This window comes from Capricornis sumatraensis, chromosome 17 (assembly GCF_032405125.1).
Source record: "Capricornis sumatraensis isolate serow.1 chromosome 17, serow.2, whole genome shotgun sequence".
In the NCBI taxonomy this organism is placed as follows: domain Eukaryota; kingdom Metazoa; phylum Chordata; class Mammalia; order Artiodactyla; family Bovidae; genus Capricornis; species Capricornis sumatraensis.
The window spans coordinates 57,675,303-57,698,126 of NC_091085.1; the positions used below are offsets into that span (position 1 = coordinate 57,675,303).

The 22,824-nt window shown below is 51.3% G+C and overlaps 1 protein-coding gene across 1 annotated transcript in view; it reads left to right on the forward strand.

Moving 5' to 3' along the window:
* The first annotated feature begins 1,216 nt into the window (after positions 1–1,216).
* Positions 1,217–22,824, forward strand: part of DHX37 (DEAH-box helicase 37) — a 30,726-nt gene continuing 9,118 nt past the window's right edge. Inside the window, exons 1-15 of the mRNA XM_068989914.1 lie at positions 1,217–1,375; positions 4,366–4,535; positions 7,450–7,562; positions 8,831–9,173; positions 12,338–12,486; positions 13,331–13,423; positions 14,576–14,672; positions 15,544–15,657; positions 18,386–18,487; positions 18,651–18,765; positions 19,368–19,463; positions 19,668–19,750; positions 20,579–20,726; positions 21,179–21,255; positions 21,584–21,816. Coding sequence (XP_068846015.1) covers positions 1,270–1,375; positions 4,366–4,535; positions 7,450–7,562; positions 8,831–9,173; positions 12,338–12,486; positions 13,331–13,423; positions 14,576–14,672; positions 15,544–15,657; positions 18,386–18,487; positions 18,651–18,765; positions 19,368–19,463; positions 19,668–19,750; positions 20,579–20,726; positions 21,179–21,255; positions 21,584–21,816 — 2,039 coding nt within the window. The 5' untranslated portion in view covers positions 1,217–1,269. The remainder of the gene's footprint in view (positions 1,376–4,365; positions 4,536–7,449; positions 7,563–8,830; positions 9,174–12,337; positions 12,487–13,330; positions 13,424–14,575; positions 14,673–15,543; positions 15,658–18,385; positions 18,488–18,650; positions 18,766–19,367; positions 19,464–19,667; positions 19,751–20,578; positions 20,727–21,178; positions 21,256–21,583; positions 21,817–22,824) is intronic.

Consider the following 22,824-nt stretch of genomic DNA (forward strand, 5'->3'; position numbering starts at 1 on the left):
TCAGTTCACTCAGTTGTATCTGACTCTTCACGACCCCATGGACTGCACTACGCCAGGCCTATCTGTCCATCACCAACTCCCAAAGCTTGCTCAAACTCATGTCCATTGAGTCGGTGATTCCATCCAACCATCTCATCCTCTGGCGTCCCCTTCTCCTCCAGTCTTCAATCTTTCTCAGCATTAGGGTCTTTTTCAATGAGTCAATTCTTCGCATCAGGTGGCCAAAGTATTGGAGCTTGAGCTTCAGCATCAGTCCTTCCAATGAATATTCAGGACTGATTTCCTTTAGGATTGACTGGTTTGATCTCCTTGCAGTCCAAGGGATTTTCAAGAGTCTTCTCCTTTCGGTGCTCAGCTTTCTTTATGGTCCAACTCTCACATCCATACATGACTACTGGAAAAACCATAGCGTTGACTATATGGACCTCTGTCGGCAAAGTAACGTCTCTGCTTTTTAATATGCTGCCTAGGCTGGTCATAACTTTTCTTCCAAGAAGCAAGGATCTTTTAATTTTAGGACTGCAGTCATCATCTGCAGTGATTTTGGAGCCCAAGAAAATAAAGTCTGTCACTGTTCCCGTTGTTTCCCCATCTATTTGCCATGAAGTGATGGGATTGGATGCCATGATCTTAGTTTTTTGAAGGTTGAGTTAGTGAAGACACAGTATAGCTGTTCTATTCACAAAATAATTACAGAATTCAGAAAATACAATATTTCCGAGTGCAGTGCAGAAATGTGATGTGGTCATGAAAATGCAAAGCTGTCTAATTGATGCCTTCTTTTACTTTTTCTGTCTTTGTAATGAAAATATTTAATGCCTTTTTTACTACACAAATACTGTTGCTTGTAAGAATATCAGAAAGTACAGATAAGCTAAAAAAAGAGGGAAGAAGACTGTATTAGGAGTAGGTTATATTTTTAAAGCCGACAAAACACTCTCATTCCCAAATTAATATTAGTAGATAATTCAGATTTAGAGGCTCAAACCACATTCCTGCGAACAGCCCTGGGCTTAAACAGAAGACTCTCGGGCACCTCAGGCCCCGCCCCTCCCTAACTTGGCCCCGCCTCGCTCCGCCCCCACCGGCCTCGCTTTTTAAAGTGACCCCGCCTCTAGCCCCGCCCGCAGGAGTTCTGTTAGTACCAGCTCTCGCGAGAGCGTAGCCCGGAAGATTTCCGTCCTGAACCTTGGTGGGAGCCCACGTGGGTTGGGCTTAGAAGTGCGCGGGTCTTGCTACCCTACCTGCAAGAGCAGGAATTCGAGCGCCATGGGGAAGCTGCGCCGGAGGTACAACATCAAGGGACGCCAGCAGGCGGCCCCCGGCACCTCTAAAGGCCCTCCCGAGCCGCCCCCCGTGCGGCTGGAACTGGAGGGTAAGAAGGCCCTGGACAGGGGCTGGGTTTCGGGTGAGAGACCAATCAGGGCCTTGGGACCAGGGCTGGCCAGGGGGGCTGAAGGACGCTCGGACTATGTCCTGCTTCTGCGACTCCGGAAGGCTCCCGGAGAGAGGCCCCCCCACCTCAGATGATCCAAAGAAAGGGGGAATAATGACAGTTTTCGTTTTAACTGAGTTTGGAACAATACCTGGAGTTTCTTTCCAGTGTGGTCGTACTATAGCAACGTGGGGAATTTGGACAAGAAAATAAGGTAATTCCATTCATTTTGATGGCATCAGTTATAATCTCCCTACCAGCGACCTTTAAGTTTGTATTTTTCAGCCCAGATCTGTCTGTTTAGCTCCAGGCTGCTTGACATTTCTGCTAAGACTCCTCCGTTTTGTTCAGGAAGACTGGTGTGCCAGTCTAGGAGAGTAACAGAAGATGAGATTAAGGTGGAAAAAAATCCCTGTCGTGCACAGTTTATATGCTTTTGGGAAGAGACAAGTAAAGAAAAACACAGAATATATAGAATATTTTGCATACATTCATACTAAACAGGTAAAGTACAAGAGGTGTTTGGTGGGTTGCAGAGTTTTCGTGTGGTAGACGGGGAAGGCCCCATTGAGAAAGCATTGAATCCTTAAGACCCTGAGGGCCATCAGAATGGCTGAGTGGAGATGAAATATTAAGTAAGGGCAGGATGGGTAGGACCTGGTGGGTCATGGTGAGGACAGTGGACCTGCAGGGTTTAGAGCAGAGGAGGAACAAGGCATGGGCTTAGGTTTTAACAGCATCACTCTGGTGCTGTGTTGAGGAAGAGCAGTAGAGGGCAAAGAATCAGGTCGATTGGGTAGGAGGCTGCTGAGTACAGTCAGTAGGGCAAGAGCTGATGCTTGGTCCGGGACAGCAGCAGCCGAGGATGTGAGAGATGGTTGAATTCAAGATGTATTTGGAAGATGGAGCTGATAGGATTTGCTGGCTGACTACACAAGAACAAAGGAGATGTCAAGAATTAATCCCAGGTGTGGGGTCCAGTGGCTGGAAGCTGGAGAAGGCAGGGAGGGGCCCGCTTGGGAAGAGGCCAAGAGCTTGGTTTTGGATATGAGTGTTTTAAGGGCCCTATTAGATATCCAAGTAGAGGGATAGTCAGGCAGCTATTGACTCAGATGCTTAGAAGAGGCAAGTCCAGGGGAGATAGCAGTTTGGAATCATCACTGTGTGTAGATGATATTTATTTAAGTCTAAAGACCGGACCAGCTCTCACTGAGCAGTAAGTTTAGCCCAGTGAGGTGGGAAGAGACCGTTGAGAGTGGTTGTCCAGGGACCATGAAGAAGACCCACCATTTGTGTCATGTTGCTATGGGGTCAGGGAGGGAGAGAAGGACCCATGGATGTAACACCAGGGAGGCCATCAGTGACCTTGATGGGTCCAGTTTCGCAGAAGAGTTGAGGATGAAGTTATTGAGTGAGTTCAGTTGTCTTGCTGGCCCTTGAAACTGAACACACTCCAGAGTTAAACTCATCCGGCTGCTTGTATAGGATCCCTGAAGCTCAAGCTGATTTAGGTATTAGGGAAGAGTGAGCCTAGGTTCTGGAGGTGGAGGGAGGGAGAACGGGGCCCAATGGGGAAGCCTACTTCTCTTCCACACTCTCCTCTTGGACCCTGAAGGCAGTGAAGTTATGGGAAAGGTTGTCAAGGTGGGAATCTGGAGTCTGAATTCCCTCCTCAGAAGTTGCAGGGAGTGGCTGGGAGTTGAAGTAACTCACCTGACATCTCTGTGCCTCAATTTTCTCTGCTGTCACATGGGTCCAGCAGTTACATGGGGGTGGTATTTTGGGAGAATATATTTGTAACTGAGAATGCTTTAAAAGGTAAAGACAGGCTGTGTCTTTACTGACCTGTCCTGTGATGGGCATCGTTCGTTGTAACAGCAGTGACAGCTCAGAAGGTGAGATAGACTGACAGTGAAGTGAGCACAGAGGAGCCCGAGGTCTTTTAGACCCAAAGATTTGGGAAAAGTTTCTCACCCTAGAACAAGACATCTCCGTTTATCCTTGAGACTTTTAGGGGCCAGAGGGACCTTATAAGATTATAAAGCAGCTTGCCTTCTGCAAAGAGCCTTCTCTGATCACTGATCCAATGTTGTTACTCTCTTTCTTATTTTTATTTTTAGCATATCCCCCCTTTTTTCTTCCTATGACACACTGGTTCTCAAATTTTTTCCTCTAAGGACATTTTTAATGTTCTTAAACATTGAAGACCCCAAGTGCTTTTGTTAATGTGAGTTCTATCAAAATTTATCATATTAGAAATTAAAACAGGGGTTTAGGGGTTTGGGTTTTTTTTTTGCTTTTGATTGATTTTTGGCTTCAGTGGGTCTTTACTGTAGCACACGGGCTTCTCTTGTTGTGGCACGTGGGCTCAGCAGCTGCAGCACACGAGCTTAGTTGTGACACGGGATTTTAGTTCCTCAACCAGGAATGGATTTGCACCCCTTGCAGTGAAAGCATGGTGTCTTAACCACTGGGCCACCAGGGAATTCCCCAAAATGCCGACATTTAAAAATAGATATAACAGAAGCTCAGTACTTAGTCCACTGTACACCCAGAAGAGAGTATCTTTTAGAGTTATTGTAAAAGTGGTTTTGATCTCACAGGCTCTCTGAAAGCAGGACCCTACTGGGAGGAAGGCACTGGTGTAGTTTATTCCCTCCTTGCTCTACCTCCATCTGTCTTCCCAAAACACAAGGGTGGAGGTACCCCGACTCATGGTGGAGGGTGACCTGTGGCAGATGCTGGATGGACAGTGTAGTGAAGGTGTGGCGGGCCTACATCCCCGTTCCTGTGCAGGTGCTTGGATGGCTCACACAGAGGGCAGAAGGGCCCCCCCAGAGGAAAACAGCATTAAGATAGCATCTTGAGACCCTAGGCATCCTGGCTCTCTAGCCTCCAGGGGCTGTGGGTCAGGCATCATATCTTTTCAGATAAGGACACGTTGAAAGGAGTCGATGCAAGCAACGCTCTTGTCCTTCCCGGGAAGAAGAAGAAAAAGACCAAAGCCCCTCCCCTGTCCAAGAAGGAGAAGAAGCCCCTGACCAAAAAAGAACGGAAGATGCTGCAGAGAATCTTAGACCAGAAGGAGAAGAAGAGCCGGGTAGGCATGCTGTGTCTGCACTCAGCCCTCCAGGCTGCCGAGGGATGGGGAGGGAAGGGGTCTGTGTCCCTGACATGATCTCTTCAATAGGACCATCAGGTAGAACTTTTTGGAATGAAGGACAAGTTCTTTGTCTGCAGCATCCAATATGGTGGTCACTCACCATGTGTGGTTGTTGAGTAGTTGAGATGTGGCCAGTCAGATTGAGGGGTTGATTTTTTTTTTTTTTAATGTATTTATTTGGCTGTACCTGGTCTTAGTTGCAGAATGTGGGATCTTTAGTTGCAGCATGGGGGGTCTAGTTCCCTGACCAGGGATCGAACCCAGGCCCTCTGCATTGGGAGCATGTCCAGCCACTGGACCACCAGGGAAGTCACAGAGGAATTGAATTTTTAATGTGATTTGGTTTTAATTAATTTAAATGCAAATAGCCACATATAACTAATGCCCTTTGTGGGACACAAAGAATCAGAACCTTCCAGGCCTCGAAGGAGGACATGCTTCTGGGGTGTCTGTCAGTCTGGAATGGGTTCAGGTTTGTAGAGACCATGTTTGTTGAACCAGGAGTCAGTCGATCAACATGCTCACTGTTTATTCTCCACCCCGCATTCATTTTATTTTTTAAACTTTATCCTAGAGCGTTTTGACCTTTTTTACTTAATATTTTCTTAAGGAGAAAATTTTATATTGAGAAATTCTAGCATATATAAAAGTAGAGACATTAGTGTCACGAGGTCCCGTGTACCAGTCACCAACTTCAACAGTTGTTGGGCCCATGGTCAACCTTGATCATCTCCATGGCCAGCCGGTTTCCTACCCCATAGATCAAAGCCCAGGCAGCCTCAATCTGTACTGTTTCTTTGGCTGTTCTGACAAATGACCACCAGCTGGGTGTCTTAAACGATGGAAATGGGTTCTCTTGCTGATCTGGAAGCCAGAAGTCTGAAATCATAAGGGTGGGCAGGGCTATGCTCCTTCTGAAGATTCCAGGGGAGGGCAGTACCTGGCCTCTTCCAAATCCTGGTGGCTCTAGGTTTTCTTGGCTTGTGGCCACATCACTCCATTCTCTGCCTGCATCTTCACATGGGCTGCTCCCCTGTGTGTCTCTCCTCTGTGTATCTCTGATAAGGACACTTGTCTTTGAATTTAAGATTCACCTGGTTATTCCAGTATCTCATCTTGAGATCCTTAATTACCCTTAACTTGAATAAGATCCCATCCTGGGACACGGGCTTCCCAGGTGGCACTAGTGGTAAAGAACCCGCCTGCCAGTGCAGGAAACATAACAGACTTATGTGTGATCTCTGAGTTCAGAAGATCCCCTAGAGCAGGGCATGGCAACCCACTCCAGCATTCTTGCCTGGAGAATCTCCATGGACAGAAGAGCATAGCAGGCTTCAGTCCATAGGATCGCAAAGAGTAGGACATGAATTAAGCAACTTAGCATGCACTGGGACATGGATGTATCGTTTTGAAGGGCCACCATTCAACCCATTATGTAGCATTGTATCCCTGAGTGTTTCAGTTTGCATCTCTAAAATAAAGACCATTTCCAATAACCGCAGTGCCTTTAACGCATCCAGATTTTTTTCAAAACACCATCAAATATCCAGTAAATAGTCAAACTTTGTACCATTTCATTGCACTCCCCACCCCATGTCTTGTCTTTCCCCCTTACCATTTGTTGCAGAGATTGGATTGTCTCAAAGACTTTCCCATGGTCTGGGTTAAATTTTTTTATCTCTGTAATTTAAAAAGTGTTCTTCCACTGTCCAATTTCCTATAAATTGGTATTCGGGTCTGGGGCAGTGACTCAACAGAGACAGTTTTGCCCCCACTGAGACCATTTGGCCAAGTCTGGAGACTTTTGGAGTTGTGACGATTTGGAGGTTGCTACTAGCATTTTGCAGGGTAGAGGCCTGGGATGCTATTAAGTAGCCTGCAGTGCCCAGAACATCAAAAAATTATCTGACTCTAAATGCTACTGTGTGGAGACCAAGAAACTTGATCTAAAGGCCTCAGGAGACTACCTCCTGACAGTCTTTTTAAATTGGAGTATAATTGCTTTATAATGCTGTGTTAGTTTCTGCTGTATAACAAAGTGAATCAGTTATAAGTATACATATATCCCCTCCCTCTTGAACCTCTCTCCCATCCCTCCTTAGTCTTTCTGACAGGGTGACCACACAGGGTGCTGTGACCACCACGGGACACACACCAGCCTGCCATTAGCAGCTCTGACATCAGTCCCTGGAGTTCTTCATCCAGGGGAGGACTCACTGTCCTGTGACTGTGTGCTGTTTTTAATCCTGCGAGCATCTTTGCTTGCTGTTTTGTATGTTGTTTTTTCTTTTCTCAATTAAGAAATTTGTGCACATGTGTATATATGTGTGTGTACATACATACACATATATGAGCACATATTAAAGTATCTATAATTTCAAGAATAGTGAAACAAATACTTGTAACTCGTTCACCCAGAGGAAGGGGGCCAGCTGGGCCCACCTCTCACTGCTTTATTCCAGATAGCGTGGGGACTACTTCCCATCACACAAAGAGCTATTCCTCCTTTGTACTAACTGCCGGGGAGTCTTGCATTATACAGATGGGCCCTACTTTATTCCATCTCCCTTTGATGGGCATCTGGCTAGTCGATAATCTCTTATGACACACCATGGGGCAAAGAGAACCTTGTTTATCCAACCACAGACTCTGTAAGGGGACGAGAAGCCACCCCAAGCTCACATGCCTGTCAAGGTTAAGAACACTGTGACGCCAGGCAATTGAAGTTCAGCCTTTGGTTTAAAAAAGACTGTGGGTGTTAGAGATGCTGTAAATTTATTTAGAGTCTCAACTTCCCTTCTAAAGAGAGGCTCATGATGCCAAATGTATAACACACTCATTCCTTCCTCAGCGAGCTGAGATGCTACAGAAATTGAGTGAAGTCCAGGTTTCAGAAGCTGAGATGAGACTCTTCTACACCACGTCCAAGCTGGGCACTGGAGAACGCATGTACCACACCAAAGAGTAAGTCACCAGGTTCCTCTCTGAAGCCCGTTCCTCCCTCCAGGGCTCCCAGGGTAGGGGAATGTCTTGGGAGTCATGGGGTCTTCTGGGGTTATGAGAAAATACATTTGCAATGACCCATGTGCTAAAATATGTCCAGTGGATAGAGACCTCACATGCTGCTTAATATGCTGGGATCTTTTGCCCACATGGGGGTCTTCTAGAGCTTCAGTAACCAGGCACCACAAACCAGGTACCTTAACGCAAGAGGAATTTATTCTCGTGGCTCTGATGGCCAGAAGTCCAAAGTCAAGTGTCAGTGGGGTTGTTTCCTGCCAGAGGCCAGAGAATCTGTTCCATTCTGTCCCCCAGCTTCTGGGGGGACAGCTTCTGTCCCCCAGCAGCCCACGTCACCCCAGTCTGTGTGTCCTTGTAGTGTCCTCCATGTGTCTCTCTGAGTCTTCCATGGCCTCCTCCTATCTGGGTCTGGGTCTCTGTTTTCTGTTCTTATAAGGAACCTAACTCAGTTTGACCTCATCTTCATGACATCTGCAAACACCCCGTTTGCACATAAGATCACATTTTGAGTATGTGAGTGACCATGAATTTTGGAAGACAGACACTTCCACAGTCGATATTTAAGAACTAGGAGATTTCATGTTAAAATCTGGGTTCCTCTTCCTGCCCCAGTCTTGACCCGTTGAATGATGTGGCCACACCAGCTGGCATTCCCATAGGGCAGCTGGTCTTAGGTAGGGCCTATGTGTTCCCTCAGCTCAGGCCCCTGCTCACTGCTCCCTCACACTTGGCCCACTGTGTTCATTTGCAGTCCCGTCCCATAAGACTTGTGGCGCATTTAATGACTGCTTATTGAATGCAAACTGCATCTCAGGCTCTCCTCTGGGCCCTAGAAGTAGAGCAGTGCACAAAAATAAAGTTTCTTCCCATAAGGAGCTTACGTTCTAATAGTGGGGAGAAGGGCAGTAGTTAGATAAATACACATAAATCTAGTGCTATAATTGCTCAGTAGAAAAGAGCAGGGCGAAGAGGACGGAGGGCGTGGGAGAGGTGATTGAGGCTGCAGAGTCAGGGGAAGTCTTCCTGAGAGGCGACCTTTGAGTCAAGTGAGGGAGAAGCTACCTGCAGGGACCATGGACAGCGGGTGCAAAGGCCCTGAGGCAGGAAGGGGCGTGGCCTCTGAGTCCTGCCTCTGATGAGCCTTCAGCAACCCAGAGCTGCCTCAGGTTGGCTGGCCCATCCTAGAGTCTGATTTCTGGCCTTCCCTGCAGGAAACTGGATGATATGGCAGCCCAGGGTCCAGAGAGGATCAGCAGCCTCAGTGGGGCCCACCGGAAGCGCCGCCGCCAGGAGGCAGAAGAGGAGTCTGAATCCTCAGTGGACTCTGAACCCGAGGAGGCTCCAACCGATAATCAGTCAGAGGCCAGTGCAGGGTCGACCCCAGCGCACCTGCCACCAGCTCCGTCTGGGACCAGCGGCCAGAGCCCAGTGCCCAGCGGCCCAGCCGAGACTCCTGCCCCTCCGGCAGCTACTCCCGCGGCAGTCTCTGCCCTGGCCAGGCCCCCATCGAAGCCCGCCATCTTCATCCCTGTGAACCGCTCCCCTGAAATGCAGGTTGGTCACTTCGGTGTTTGATGGAGAGCTTAGGGGATCAGGTCAGTACAGTGGGGGCTATGGGTGCAGCAAGAGGGCATCCTGGGATCTGAGCAGGTTGCATCGCCTTCTGTGTCTAGGTTTCATCATCTGGAAAAGGGGGATAGCTGTGCCCGCCTTGTCAGGCTGGTGAACGAGTGCCTGGCATGTGGTGGGGGCTCTTGAGATGGGTGTCAGCTGCTTTTCTTATCTTCTGGTCGCTGTCACCTGCAGCCTCTGACCACGGGTCCTGGCCCAAGTGTCCACTCCTCGGGACAAGAGCTTAGGCTATGGAGTCAGTTGGCCTGGAACAGAGTGCTGATCCCTCCACCTCCCAGCTCATTCCTGGGCCCTGTTTTCTTGATCGGTGGAATGGGGGTACCTGTCTACTCACAAGGGTTCCACCTCTCTGCACTTGGTTTCCTTGTCTGGTAGAGTGAGTATCTTACTGGGTTGTCACGACAGCAAGATTAAGGGATAGGAAGCTCGAGGCCCATGGAAGAATAGAATAAAAGATATTAGTGCATTGTTCCCATTAAGAATAAGTCATATAATGAGACTGCTTTGAGGTTGGTGATGCCTCAGGGTTTGGCCCATTGTAGATGGTGGTTACTCCGTCCACCCGCCAGCCCAGGAAGTAGAGCAGTCTACAGCCTCTGGAACTTTCAGTCCAGCAGACAAGACCAAGATGGACAACGCAGTGTTACACAAGGGGAGGGACAAGATCCATGGAAGGGAAGATTGGGTACCATGAGGGGGCAGTGTGGGAGTATAGGCTTCTCAGGGAAAGTGTCTTCTAGGGTAAGAGCTCAGTGACCAGCTGAGAACAGGGGGGCCGTCCCATACGGAGAACTTCATGAGCAAAGGCCCTGAGGCAGAGGGCTCATGGGTCTCAGAGCAGCAGTTTCAAACCACAGATCAGATCGTGGGAACATATGGGATGTAACCAGCTTTTTTTTTTTTAATGGAAAAGAATAGAAAACATTAGTCACTGTTCCATATGAAAAGTAGTAGTTTACTGAGAAGGCAATGGCACCTCACTCCAGTGTCCTTGCCTGGAGAATCCCAGGGACAGCGGAGCCTAGTAGGCTGCAGTCTCTGGGGTCGCGAAGAGTCGGACACAACTGAGTGACTTCCCTTTCACTTTTCACTTTCATGCATTGGAGAGGGAAATAGCAGCCCACTCCAGTGTTCTTGCCTGGAGAATCCCAGGGACGGCAGAGCCTGGTGGACTGCCGTCTATGGGATTGCACAGAGTTGGACGCGCCTGAAACGACTTAGCAGCAGCAGCAGTTTACTGAGAGGGCTTCCCAGGTGGTGCTAGTGGTAAAGAACCCAACTGCCAGTGCAGGAAACGTAGAAGACGCAGGTTTGATCCCTGGATCAGAGAGATCCCCTGGAGCAGGGCACAGCAACCCACTCCAGTTTTCTTGCCTGGAGAATCCCTGGACAGAGGAGCCTTGTGGGCTACAGTCCATGGGGTCGCAAAGAGTCGGACACAACTGAAGCAACTTAACATACACAGTTTAATGAGATTGCACTTCCTGTCACAGGTACATTTGTGTGCTTATATATGTTAGGTAGTTAGAATAGGAAAAAGGAGTCCAAAATGGTGGTGGCAAAAAGACAAGGAAAGGAAAAGCCCATGAAAATAGAACAAAGGAAGGTCCGAGGACCAGAGTGAGCACCTCAGGTAAAACAAACGGCGCTTCTGGCTAGCCCAGTTTATATAGGGCAGGCTCGGGGAGGAGAAAAAAACGTAAAAAGAAGAGCCAAACTTGGGCCTCTATTCTTGTCTTTTGGGTCGCATGCCCTCACGCCTTGAGGATGTATTTTTCTTTCCTTTCTGAATAAGACTGAGCTGTAACACTGGTCCATCCAAGGGCTTTTGACCCTGGTCCGTCCAAGGGCTTCAGATTTTTGCTGCGATGAGACAGAATCAAGGAAATTACAAATTCCCTCAACACATGTAAAGAATTAGGGTGAGCTCACTGCTCAAACAGACCTTGAAGTGCCCCTGGCTTCATGCCACAAAGGTTTCCTTGTCAGTGATGTCAGAGCCTGATGCTATCCACTGGCAAGTGAGGGGTGTGGGATTCTGCTCCACGCATTGATTGAGTGACCCAGGCTCCACCATCCAGCATCCCTGGTGCCCCCCGGGGTTCCTCCCTTGGCCTTTTTCTGTGGTTTTTCCACAAGCGTATTCCTGAGCCTAGGTGTATAAGTGGCCTTGTATCATATATGTTTTCCTGCACTTCGTTTTTGTGTTAATCAGCATTATGTTCCTGGGATTTACTTATCTGTGAAGATGTATGTCACTAAGGTCCGTTTGGTTTGGTTTTGAAACTGCTGTAGAGTATTCCTCTGCTTGAATAGAGCACGGTTCAAGTAGTCCTCTCTGGCTGGACATTTGAGACGTTCTTGCTTTTTGCTCCCATCTTTGCTGCTTTACATGTTCTTGTCCTTTTCTTGCCATCACAGATGCAAAACTTTGGGGGACAGGGTTTGCAAACTGGAGGTCACAGCCATCATGGGGTCATGAGATGGCCAGTGCTTCTTTTTTTAACCAATAGAATAGAAGTAGAGAACAGAATTTTTAAAATTAGGCATGCTTCACACATAATCAGAGCAAGCAGGGGTTCACAAAACTCCTCCCTCACTATGTAATACTTGTGTGTGCATGTGTGTGTGTGTGGGTGTGCATGTGCATACACTCGTGTGAGTACCTAGCAGAATCACACCTAGGATATGATGCTGTGTCTCACATTCTGAATTTTGGTAAAATTAGCACCCGGTTGTTTGCTGAATTGACTCTTCCATAAGTGTGAACTCCCCCAGCAGCAGAGGGTTCTTGTGCCGGACAGGGGCTTCTCTGCACCAGGCTGACCCTTTGGATGCCAGGTGTGACATTCCGAAGGACCCAACCCATGTCTCTGGCCCCCTCCCCAGCCGTCAAGGCTTCCATCCTCCAGGGGGGCCCACCTGTTCCCCCTTAACTGGGTGCCAGCTGCTGCCTTTGTAGGAACCACATCACCTGTATAGTCTTGCTTTGAGCAAAGTCCTCTCATCCTGTCTGCCCTTCTGCAGCGGCTGCAACCCCCCTTTACCCCCCATTCCCTGAGTTCTGACTTCCTCTCTCTCACCAGGAAGAGCGGCTGAAGCTCCCGATTCTCGCTGAAGAACAAGTGATCATGGAGGCAGTGGCTGAGCACCCTATCGTCATCGTATGTGGTGAGACCGGCAGCGGGAAGACCACCCAGGTGCCGCAGTTTCTCTACGAAGCAGGCTACAGCAGGTGGGGGCTGGCCACAGGGTCTCCCGCAGGCCTCTCAGGTGGCAGTGAGACGTGGTTCTCCGAAGTTGTTAGGAGCACGGGCTCCTGGAGATCTAATTCCAGTTCCGTGGTTGACATGCTGTGTGACTTGGGGCAAGCTCCTTAACCTCTCTGGACCTCAGTTGCCTCAGCTGTGAGATGGGGGCTCATCATTGCCACCTACTTCACAGGGTTGTTATGTAGATGAAATGACTGGATTTGTGTAAAACACTTAGATCAGTTCCTAGTGGGAGCGGCAGTGTGTCATCTCCTGTTAGCCCTTTTGACCCGTGTATGTCGAGGCCCCCAAGACCGCTCAAAAGTTCAGCAATTTTCTTGGAAGACTCCCAGGTCGTACAGTGAAGGACGCAGTGTTCCATCAGCAAAGGAGGAAGGCACATGGGGTGAAATCTGGGGGAACCAGGCGCAGGCTCCCAGAGCCCTCTCCTGGGAGGTCACATAGGACATGCTTCTTTCCCCCAGTGATGAGCTGTGATAACACATATGACTATCCTCTACTAGGATGCCCATAGAGACTCGGCGCCCGGGGTTCTTCGCTGGGGGTTGGTCACATGGGCACTGTCTGCCTGGTACCTGCCAAATTCTAGACTCCCTGAAGGAAAGCAGTTTGTCAGCATGAACCGTGTGGTTTGTACTGACAGTCCAAGCCCTGGGAGCCCCTCTTATCCATCAGGGAGAGGTGGGAAGCCCCTGAAACCTAGGATCCCAGACATCAGCCAGGGACATTTGTAGGGACAGCAGCCTCGGGCCTGCTGGGTCAGCTCCTTCCTGCCTGAAATTCAGCCCTGTGTTTTCCCCCTCACAGCGACAACAGCATCATCGGCGTCACAGAGCCCCGCCGAGTAGCCGCCGTGGCCATGTCCCAGCGAGTAGCCAAGGAGATGAATCTGTCGCCACGGTGAGTGCTGTGCTTCATGGAGGATGGTTGAAGGTGGCCCTCCAGACCCACCGAGCTGAGCCGTGACACACGCCCTCATTCACCCTAGAGGCTGTTCACAGATATCCGTATCTTTCCTATGCCATTTCGTTGCATATCTTGAAATTTATAGTATACACAAAGCTGCCCCCACTTTCTTTCATCCTCTTTATTTAACTTGTTAGTGTTAAGTTTCCACAAAAGTGGAAAGACCAGTATAATGAGCCCCGCCATGTACCCGAGACCCGGTTTCAGGAATTGTCACCTAGTGGCCAGCTGTGTGTCATCTGTACCCCATGCTCTCCCTCAGTTCTTGGGGAGCAAGTTTCAGATGTCTTATCATCTCAGCCTCAATATTTCATCGTGTAGGTCTGAAAGATCAAGCCTCTGTTTTGGGGATTTTTGTTTGTTTTTGGCTGCCCCTCGTAGCTTGGGGATCCTAGTTTCCCAACTGAGGACTGAAGCTGGACCCCTGCAGTGGAAGCTCAGAGTCCTAAACACTGGACCATCAGGGTGCCTAGTTGCTCAGTCTTGTCTGACTCTTTGTGACCCCATGGACTGTAGCCCACCAGGCTCCTCTGTCCGTGGGGATTCTCCAGGCAAGAATACTGGAGTAGGTTGCCATGCACTCCTCCAGGGGATCTTCCCAACCCAGGGACTGAACCCAGGTCTCTTGCATTGCAGATGGATTCTTTACCATCTGAGCCACCAGGGAAGCCCTGTAACTTTTTTTTTTAAGGACAACCATAAACATAATTGCAGTACCATCACCATCACTAAAAAGTGTGTCCTAATTCCTGAGTGTGTTCCTTCCATGTTCCCATTTCCTGGGTTGCCTCCTAAAAAGTTTTTAGAGTTGATTGTTTACATCAGGCTCCAGCCAAGGTCTGTGTGCATGTATGATTAACATGCTCTGCACTTGTCTGTGAGCTCCCCTCACCCCTCACTGGAGGCCAGGGTCCTAGAGAGGGAGGCAGAGTGGCCCAGTGTCTGGGCCTTGGTAGGTAAGCTGGGGGGTCCTGCCCTTAGCCACCTGCCTAGCAGGACCAGGCCTGCTCTGCTTGTCTCCTTGGAGTAGCCACCACCCCAAGCAGCCGCAGCTCTAGGGGACTGATCTGTAGCTTGTGCCTGCAGGGTTGTCTCCTACCAGATCCGATATGAAGGAAACGTGACTGAAGAGACCAGAATCAAGTTCATGACTGATGGTGTCTTGCTCAAGGAAATCCAAAAGGTTGGTTGCTTTTCTCATGTCACAGAGCAAGGCTGGTGAGCATAAGAGTGGGAAGCTAGGATGTCACCCAGGGTGTGAGCAGCCAGGGTGTGAGCAGCCAGCGTGACAAATTTTGGCAAAGCACTGCATTTACTGTTGTGTTGCTGTGTGACCTTGGATAAGTTACTTAACCTCTCTGGGCCTTGGTTTCTTGATCTGCAAGCTGGTACCTTCCTCCTAATTGCTTTAAATCATGTGAAGCATGAAAGCACTTTAGCAGAACACCTAATCGGTGTTCATTACATGTGAGCTTGTATGTTTGTTGCAGTTTGGTTCACAGACTTTAGGCATTAGCCAGCAGCACACTGCTACCCACTGGCTGTCTGAGGTCCCCCTGGGCAGGGGTCTCTGGGGAGGGCAGAGGTGACTCCTGCCTCCTCCGCCTCGAGGCCAGCCAAGAGCACTGTGAAGGCGGCTGTGAGAGTGCTTTGGGCTCTGATGGCCCCCGTCTGTGTGGCGTGTGCTGCCGTTTCCCCTGGTCCCTGTCTCCTGCCTGCCTCCCCACCGTCCGCATTGGTAGCTCGGCTCTAATAGATCACAGCTGCCTTTTCTCTGCCAGGCCCCAGGCTCTGTGCTGTCTGCTTTACAAACAGTAATTGTCATCGAAATTTCTCCATGACCTCTTGAGATGAGTCCTCTTGTCCCGTTTTACAGATGGAGAAATAGGCCTGGGGTCGTAGGCCACAACCCGCTGCAGGCCAAGTGCTCTTGTATCCGTGCCAGCTACCAAAGGGGTTCATTGAGTGGGTGCTTTGTGATGCACACTCATCCTGGGGTGCTCCAGTCCATGTGGCCATCCTCATCCCTGGACCCCCTCCCCACTCCTCCCTAGGACTTCCTGCTGCTAAAGTACAAGGTGGTGATCATCGACGAGGCCCACGAGAGGAGTGTGTACACTGACATCCTCATCGGCCTCCTGTCCCGCATCGTGTGTCTCCGGGAGAAGGTAGGCGGGAGGTGCCGGGGAACCCCGAGGCCCACTCAGCCCACGCCCATCCACACCCGGACTGCTGCCATGAGAGGGTCTCCTAGAACTGCCTCCTCCAGGCCAGGAGCGAGGGCTCCGGGTCTTGGTGTAAATAGATTCCAACCCTAGGTTCAGCCTCCCATCACGTTACCTTTCCCTTCGTCAGAGCAAGAGGCTCAAGCAAGGAGCTCATGATGGGCCAGGCGACACTGTAGGCTTCCCAGCTGGCTGAGTGGTAAAGAATCCACTTGCCAGTGCAGGAGATGCAGGTTTGATCCCTAGGTCGGGATGATCCTTTGGAGAAGGAAATGGCAACCCACTCCAGTATTTATGGACAGAGGAGCCTAGCGGGCTATAGTCCATGGGGCTACAAAGAGCTGGACTTGATTGAACACGCGTGCACTTAGCCAGACCCCACTGCATCTGGCTTTAAGACACCAGCCAGGTCTTTGAAATCCACAGAACTGGTGGGGCCGCCCACCAAGCCCTTATGCTCCATGTGCTGTGAGACACCCTGTGCCCGGCCTGGGGTCAACTTTTCCCTCCATCTCCCCCCGTCCCTCGATTGGACAGGGATGGTCATCAAAGGGATGCTGTGCTAGGATGGGGTGCCATGGAACAGTTCCCGCCAGTCCCACTGAGAAGTTGATGCTTTTTCATGCCCAGTTCTTAGAAGTGCAGAACCTTTGTCATCAGACATCAGTTCTGTATGTGCTGTGTGCCAGGCACCGATCAGATCTCAGAAAACAAGACAGAGGTTCCTGCCTTCATGGGGTTTCCATTTAAGGGAAGGCAACTGGCAGTAAGCCACTCAGAAGCCTGTGAATTCCTGGTGGACAAAACCAGGAAGAGGGAGCAAAATCAGGCAGAAGGTAGGAGGGTTGGTAGTGTGATGAGACTCACAGAGAGGGTGGCCTTTGAGTGGGGGTTGGGGGAAGGGAAGGAGTGAGAAGCAGCTGCTAAGAGGAGGAGATTCTAAATGTCAAGAAAAGCAGGTGCAAAGACCCTGGGGCAGGTGTAGGGCTTGTGTCGGGTTTTCATTTTGGGGTTTTTTTTGTTAACTGTATGTAATTGATGCATTTAAAGTGTGCAATTCAGTGGGCTTCAGCATATTCAGAGTTATATGCCATCAGTACAGTCAACTTGAAAATATTTTCATCACCCTGAAAAGAAACCTTTTAGCTATCTCCGTGGTCCTCCCCCACTCTCCCATCTCAAGGTATCCATAGTCTGTTTCCCGTCTCTACGGACTTATCTATTCCATATATTTCACATAAATGAAATCACACAGTATGTGTGTGTATTTTTTTTTAATTTATTTATTTGGCTACACCAGGTCATAGTTGTGGCGTGCAAGATCTTTGACCTTTGTTGCAGTGTGCAGGATCCAGTTCCCTGATCAGGGACCAAACCCAGACCCCCTGCATTGGGAGCACAGAGTCTTGGCCACTGGACCACCAGGGAGGTCCCAGCATGTGGCCTTTTGTGGCTGGCTTCTTTCACTTAGCACATTTTCAGAGTTCATCCCCATGGTTGCGTGTGTCAGTGCTTCATTCCTTTTTATGGCCGAATCATCATCCATTGTGTGGCTGGACCACATTTCATATACCCATCCATCTACCATTGGAGACTCGGGCTCTTCCCACTTTCCATCTCTCGTGAATGTCCATGTCCAGGTGGCCGTGTTTCCTTTCTCTGGGGCCCGTGCCAGGGGCAGGGTTGCCGGGTCCCCCAGGGGCTCCTTGTGTTCATCTGAGCCGCTCCTGACTGGCTTCTGCAGTGGTCACGCCTCCCGTGTTCCCACCCACAGTGTACAGGCTGTCTTCCACGTCCTCACCCACACTTGACATTTTGCGTGTTTTTAGTCCTCAGCCATTCTAGCAGCATCTCACTGTGGTCTTGATGTGTGCACTGAGGATGGTTAGGCAGCTGAGGGTGGTGGAGCAGAGCGAGTGAGGTGGGAAAAACAGGAGATGCATGGGGTCATAGAGGTGCATGGGGTGGGGCCAGACAGGGAGGTTGTGTTGGGGAGGAGGCAGAACCTTTGGTCTGCACTGTGCCTCTCACCTTGGCTTTTGTTCACCAAAGACACTGAAATTCCGGGGTTTGCAATTTACAAGCTTCAGAAGACAGCTTCCATGGGCGCGAGAGCAGAGCCCGCCACAGGGGGCACAAGAGGTGCTACTGAGGTGGCTAAAAACCAGGCACACCCACTGCACCCATCCCTGAGTCAGGCTGCACCTCCTTGTCCATTTTGGGGACAGACAGACAGTCATGATGTTGAGCAGGGGCTGACAGCAGCCGTACCCACTGTTCCCGTGGGAACAGCCCTCCTGTCTCGCCTAACGTCCTCAGAACTTGACTCGAGAACTTTTTTTTTTAAGCCTTTGTTTTTTGCCATGACACACTGCTTGCACTGTCTTAGTTCCCTGACCAGGGGTTGAACCCTGGTCCCCAGCAGTAGAAGTGCTGAGTCCTAACCACTGGACCTCCAGGGAAGTCCCTCAGGGGGATCTTAAGGGCTCCTTCAACAGGCCACTACCATCCACTTCTACTTTTTCTTGGGTCTTTGGCATCCAGAAGAGGGGCTGAGGAGCAGGTTTGTGGGGCTGGAGATGAGACCAGGAGGGCAGAAGTCTCCCCCGACGCTGCCGTCAGTGTTCCTGGCCTCAGGTGGCCGTGGGTCCCCGGGTCTCTCGTTCCCCAGAGGCACCTGCCGCTGAAGCTGCTCATCATGTCGGCCACACTGCGAGTGGAGGACTTCACCCAGAACCAGCGGCTCTTCACCCAGCCACCCCCAGTCATCAAGGTACCATCCAGGCCAGGGTCTCAGGGCTGTCAGCCATAGCAGAGCTTGGGGTTGCCTGAGGGTTGGGGTAGTAGCAGCCTTCATGGTCAGAGTTCAGAGAAGTGGGCGGGCTCAGGCCTGGGCTCAGGTCACCCCCCACGCCTGACCCCGTACCTCCCGGTAGGTTGAGTCCCGGCAGTTCCCGGTGACGGTGCATTTCAACAAGCGGACGCCACTGGAAGACTACAGTGGGGAGTGCTTCCGGAAGGTCTGCAAGATCCATCGCATGCTGCCCGCAGGTGAGACCCTGGCGGGGTGGGCCGGGGGTCCTCCCCTTGCGGACCCAGGGGTGCAGGCAGCGGGGGCTCGGGGTGGCACTCACACTCTCTGTACCTCAGTGTCTGCAGTGGTCTCGGGGCACTCACTGCACCTGTCCTGCCCCAAGGATTGCAAGGCTTCTGGGACTAACCGGACAGTGGGGCTCTGGGTGCCTTTAGTCCCCACAGATACAGAGCAAGTGGGCAGGTGTGTTTCACCTGAGTGTCCCTCCTGATCCCCCCCAGCCCCGCCCTCACAGTTCTCCCCACATCCCCACGGCACATGCTCTGGTAGTTCCATTTATCCATTTACCAGGTGATGGATACTCGGGTTGCTCCCACTTCCTGGGAGTAGACCTGCTTTCCCAGTGCTCATGTCCAGGGATTCAATGCCTGTTTCCATGGTAAAGGTTTATCTCCTCATCCCAGCTCGTCCCGTAGCTCGTCTGGGCCTCTGCAGCTTTGATTTAACCGGCACTTCCTTGCGCCCCAGCTCTCAGATCAGGGCCTGGCACACGGTCATCGCCAAGGCTACATCTGCCATGTGAACAAGCGGGTCACGGTGGGTCTGGTTCTCCCTGCAGGCGGCATCCTGGTGTTCCTCACGGGGCAGGCGGAGGTGCACGCGCTATGCCACAGGCTGAGAAGAGCCTTCCCCCTCACCAGACACAGGCCCCCAGGTAACCCCAAGTGGAAGCCCATCACCCAAGAGGCTGGGGGCAGGTGGGCTGGCCTTTGGAGCCTCCCTAAAGGAGCCAGTCCCTTGCTTGCCCTCCCTTCTCCATGAATGGTGATCAGTGACCCTGGACAGTGAATGATGGATCCTGGTGATTTGGCATGAGCCCGGAGATGTCTTTCTTTCTAATTGGTTCATCTTTTCCCAGAAAAGGACGATCAGAAAGATTCGGTAGAAGAAACAAGGAGGTTTAAGAAGTCACGGGCACGGGCGAAGAAGGCCCAGGCTGCGGTACGTAGAAGCCAAAAAATGCAGCCCAGGCTCTGAAGCTGCCTTGTCTGCGTAGTGGGCACCAGCTCTGTGCACCTGCACAGACGTAAAGTTAATTAAACCACATAAGGGCGTTCCCTGGTGATTCAGTGGTTAGGACTCAATATTTTAACTACTGAGAGCCTGGGTTCAGTCCCTGATCAAGAAGCTAAGATCCTGCGAGCCACACAGCATAGCCAGAAAAAAACCCAGATAAAATTAAGATTCAATTCCTTGGTCATTTTAGGTACTTTTCGGGTGCCAGTGGGCCCTCAGGGCTGCTGGTGACCTTGTTGGGCAGCAGGGATCTAGAACCTTCCTGCCGAGGAAGGAGTGGTTGGCTGGTGCTGCTTCAGGGGCTGGAGGGTGGGCTGGGATTTCAGACATTCCAGGCTCCCTGTGCTGGGGGCTGGGAGGAAGCTTCTGGAAGGCCCAGCCCTGAGGCCTTGAGCTGGGCCTGCAGAAATGCCCAGGAGGGGTGGGACAGAGAAAGCGGCCTTTGGGGTTTGCTGGAGAGCTGGGGGAGGGCGGGCTGGGCATTGGGGGCTTTCACCCCAGGGCATTTGCACGACTTCACTATTGCTTCTATACCATACTAGGCAGCGGTCTCAGGGCTTCATGTGTGTTAGCTCTGCATCCTCAGGGCAGCCCTACGAGCAGTCCTGTGACCACTCCTGACTCCCAGATGACACTGAGGCAGGGGTATCATGCGACCGGCCTGGGGTCATGTGGCCTCGGACTCTGCTCGCGACACCAGTCTCCACGTAGGGCCACCTGCAGCCCTCCATGCTGACATCTTGTTTACCGTAGATGCTGCCCCAGATCAGCTTGGACAGTTACTCAGTGCTGCCAGCGGGCGAAGGCGATGAGGACAGGGAGGCAGAGATGGATGAGGAGGAGGAGGCGGCCCTGGGCTCAGACCTGGACCTGGACTCAGGGGACCTCGGGGCGGACGGAGGTGGGACCTGGCAGGGACTCGCTCACTGCCTGTTGAGCCCCAGGCCACTGGTTCCTGCTGCCCGGGCCAGGGTCGAGCGAGGAATCCTCCCTGGGGATGACAGGAGAGCTGGGGTTTCCACCTGCTCCACCCTTTGCTGTCTCCTGAGCTCCTGAAACCACCGAGCACAGAGGAGGCCTTCAAGTATCTCTTGTGCTGGTTGTCATGGGGGCGACACTCCCAGGCTCAGCTTTGCAGGCAGTGGGGGGTTGGAGGGGCTGCGATCAAGCCCTTGGGGGTCCCTCTGCAGGACTGGCGGCTCTCCCGAGGAGAGACTGCAGTGTGCCCACCCTCTGCCAGTGCCCAGGGTTGAGGCCTGGCAGTGGAGCTGCAGGGGAGCCTCTCTGACAGAGCAGGCAGGGGTGCCAGCAGCTGAGGCCACAAGATACAGCCGACCTCTGCTGCCCCTGCAGGTGAGCAGCCCGATGCCTCGCTCCCCCTCCACGTGCTCCCTCTGTACTCGCTGCTGGCCCCGGAGAAGCAGGCGCAGGTAACCGGGTGGGGCCTGGGATGGATGCCAGCAGGGGTTCCCAGGACGTTGAGATGGGGGCAGCTCAGGCCCTGGGTCACCTCCCCATCAGCTGTTAGATCAGCACTCCAAGCTTTTGAGAGGGTCTTGGGGTCTCCTATTTGGAGAGCATTCCCATGTTTAGTTTGGGAACAGTGGCCGTAGGCAAGGAGAGAACCTATCGACCTGGTCACCTCCAGGCCCTGCCCTGCCTGCTGACTTCCTCTGACCTCAGTCCCATGATTTCTTCCCTGACTGGCGAGACAGTGGTCAATTTTCTTGCTGCCACCTGCCCTCCCCTCCATCCTAGGTCTTCCAACCTCCCCCAGAGGGGGCACGGCTCTGCGTCGTGGCCACCAACGTGGCCGAGACGTCCCTGACCATCCCGGGCATCAAGTACGTGGTGGACTGTGGGAAGGTCAAGAAGCGGCACTACGACCGTGTCACCGGCGTGTCCTCCTTCCGCGTCACCTGGGTCTCCCAGGCCTCAGCTGACCAGCGGGCTGGCCGCGCGGGCCGGACAGAGCCCGGCCACTGCTACAGGTGGGGCTCCCTGGGGCCCCTCAGTGTCCTCAGGGCTACTGTGCAGTGGTCACCCACCCTCGTCCGGGGAAGGGGGGCCCCATGTCCCACTGGAGGCCGGCACTTGCATCATTCATTATTCTGCTACTGATAGCAGGCCCTGTGTTTATTAGCACCTTTGTTTTTATTTTATTAATAGCTTTATTGACATCAGATTCCCATGTCATAAAGCTCACCATTTTGAAATGTGCAATTCAGAGTTGTACAACTATCACCACTATTAATTTTCTTCTTAAAAAAATGTATTTTTTATTTATTTATTTTGCTGTTCCTGGTCTTCGTTGTGGCGTGTCGGATGTAGTTCCCTGACCAGAGAATGAACCTGGGCCCCCTGTAATGGGAGTGTGGAGTCTTAGGCACTGGATCACCAGAGAAGTCCCACTACTGTTCATTTTCAAATATTCTCATCACTGCAAAAGAAACCCAATACCCAGTAATCAGTTTCTCCCCACACCTCCCTACCATCCCCACCCCCCAGGATCTGGCAACCACTATCTACTTCCTGTCTGTATGGATCTGATCATTCGGGACATTTTCTGTAAAGGAAATCAGACGGTATGTCACCTTTTGTATGTGACGCCTTTCACCCTACATCATGTATTCAAGGCTCATCCATAGCCTAGTGCTTCGTTACTTTTAATGGCAGAACAACATTCTGTTGCGCACTGGAGGGACCCCATCTGTTCATCGGCTGATAGACACTTGGATTGCGTCCACATTTTGGCCCCTGTGTATAGTGCTGCTGTGAACACTCATGTACAAGTATTTGAATGTCTGTTTCCATGTCTCTCGGGTAAATACCTAGGGAGTAGAATCTCACAGTTCTGTGGTGATTCTGACATTTTGAGGAACACGCCAGACTGTTTCCGCAGCAGGCACCCCATTTTATATTCCCTCCAGCAGTGTGTGAAGGTTCTAATTTCTCCACGTCTCACCAGTGCTTGCCGTTTTCCACTTCATGGAAATGAA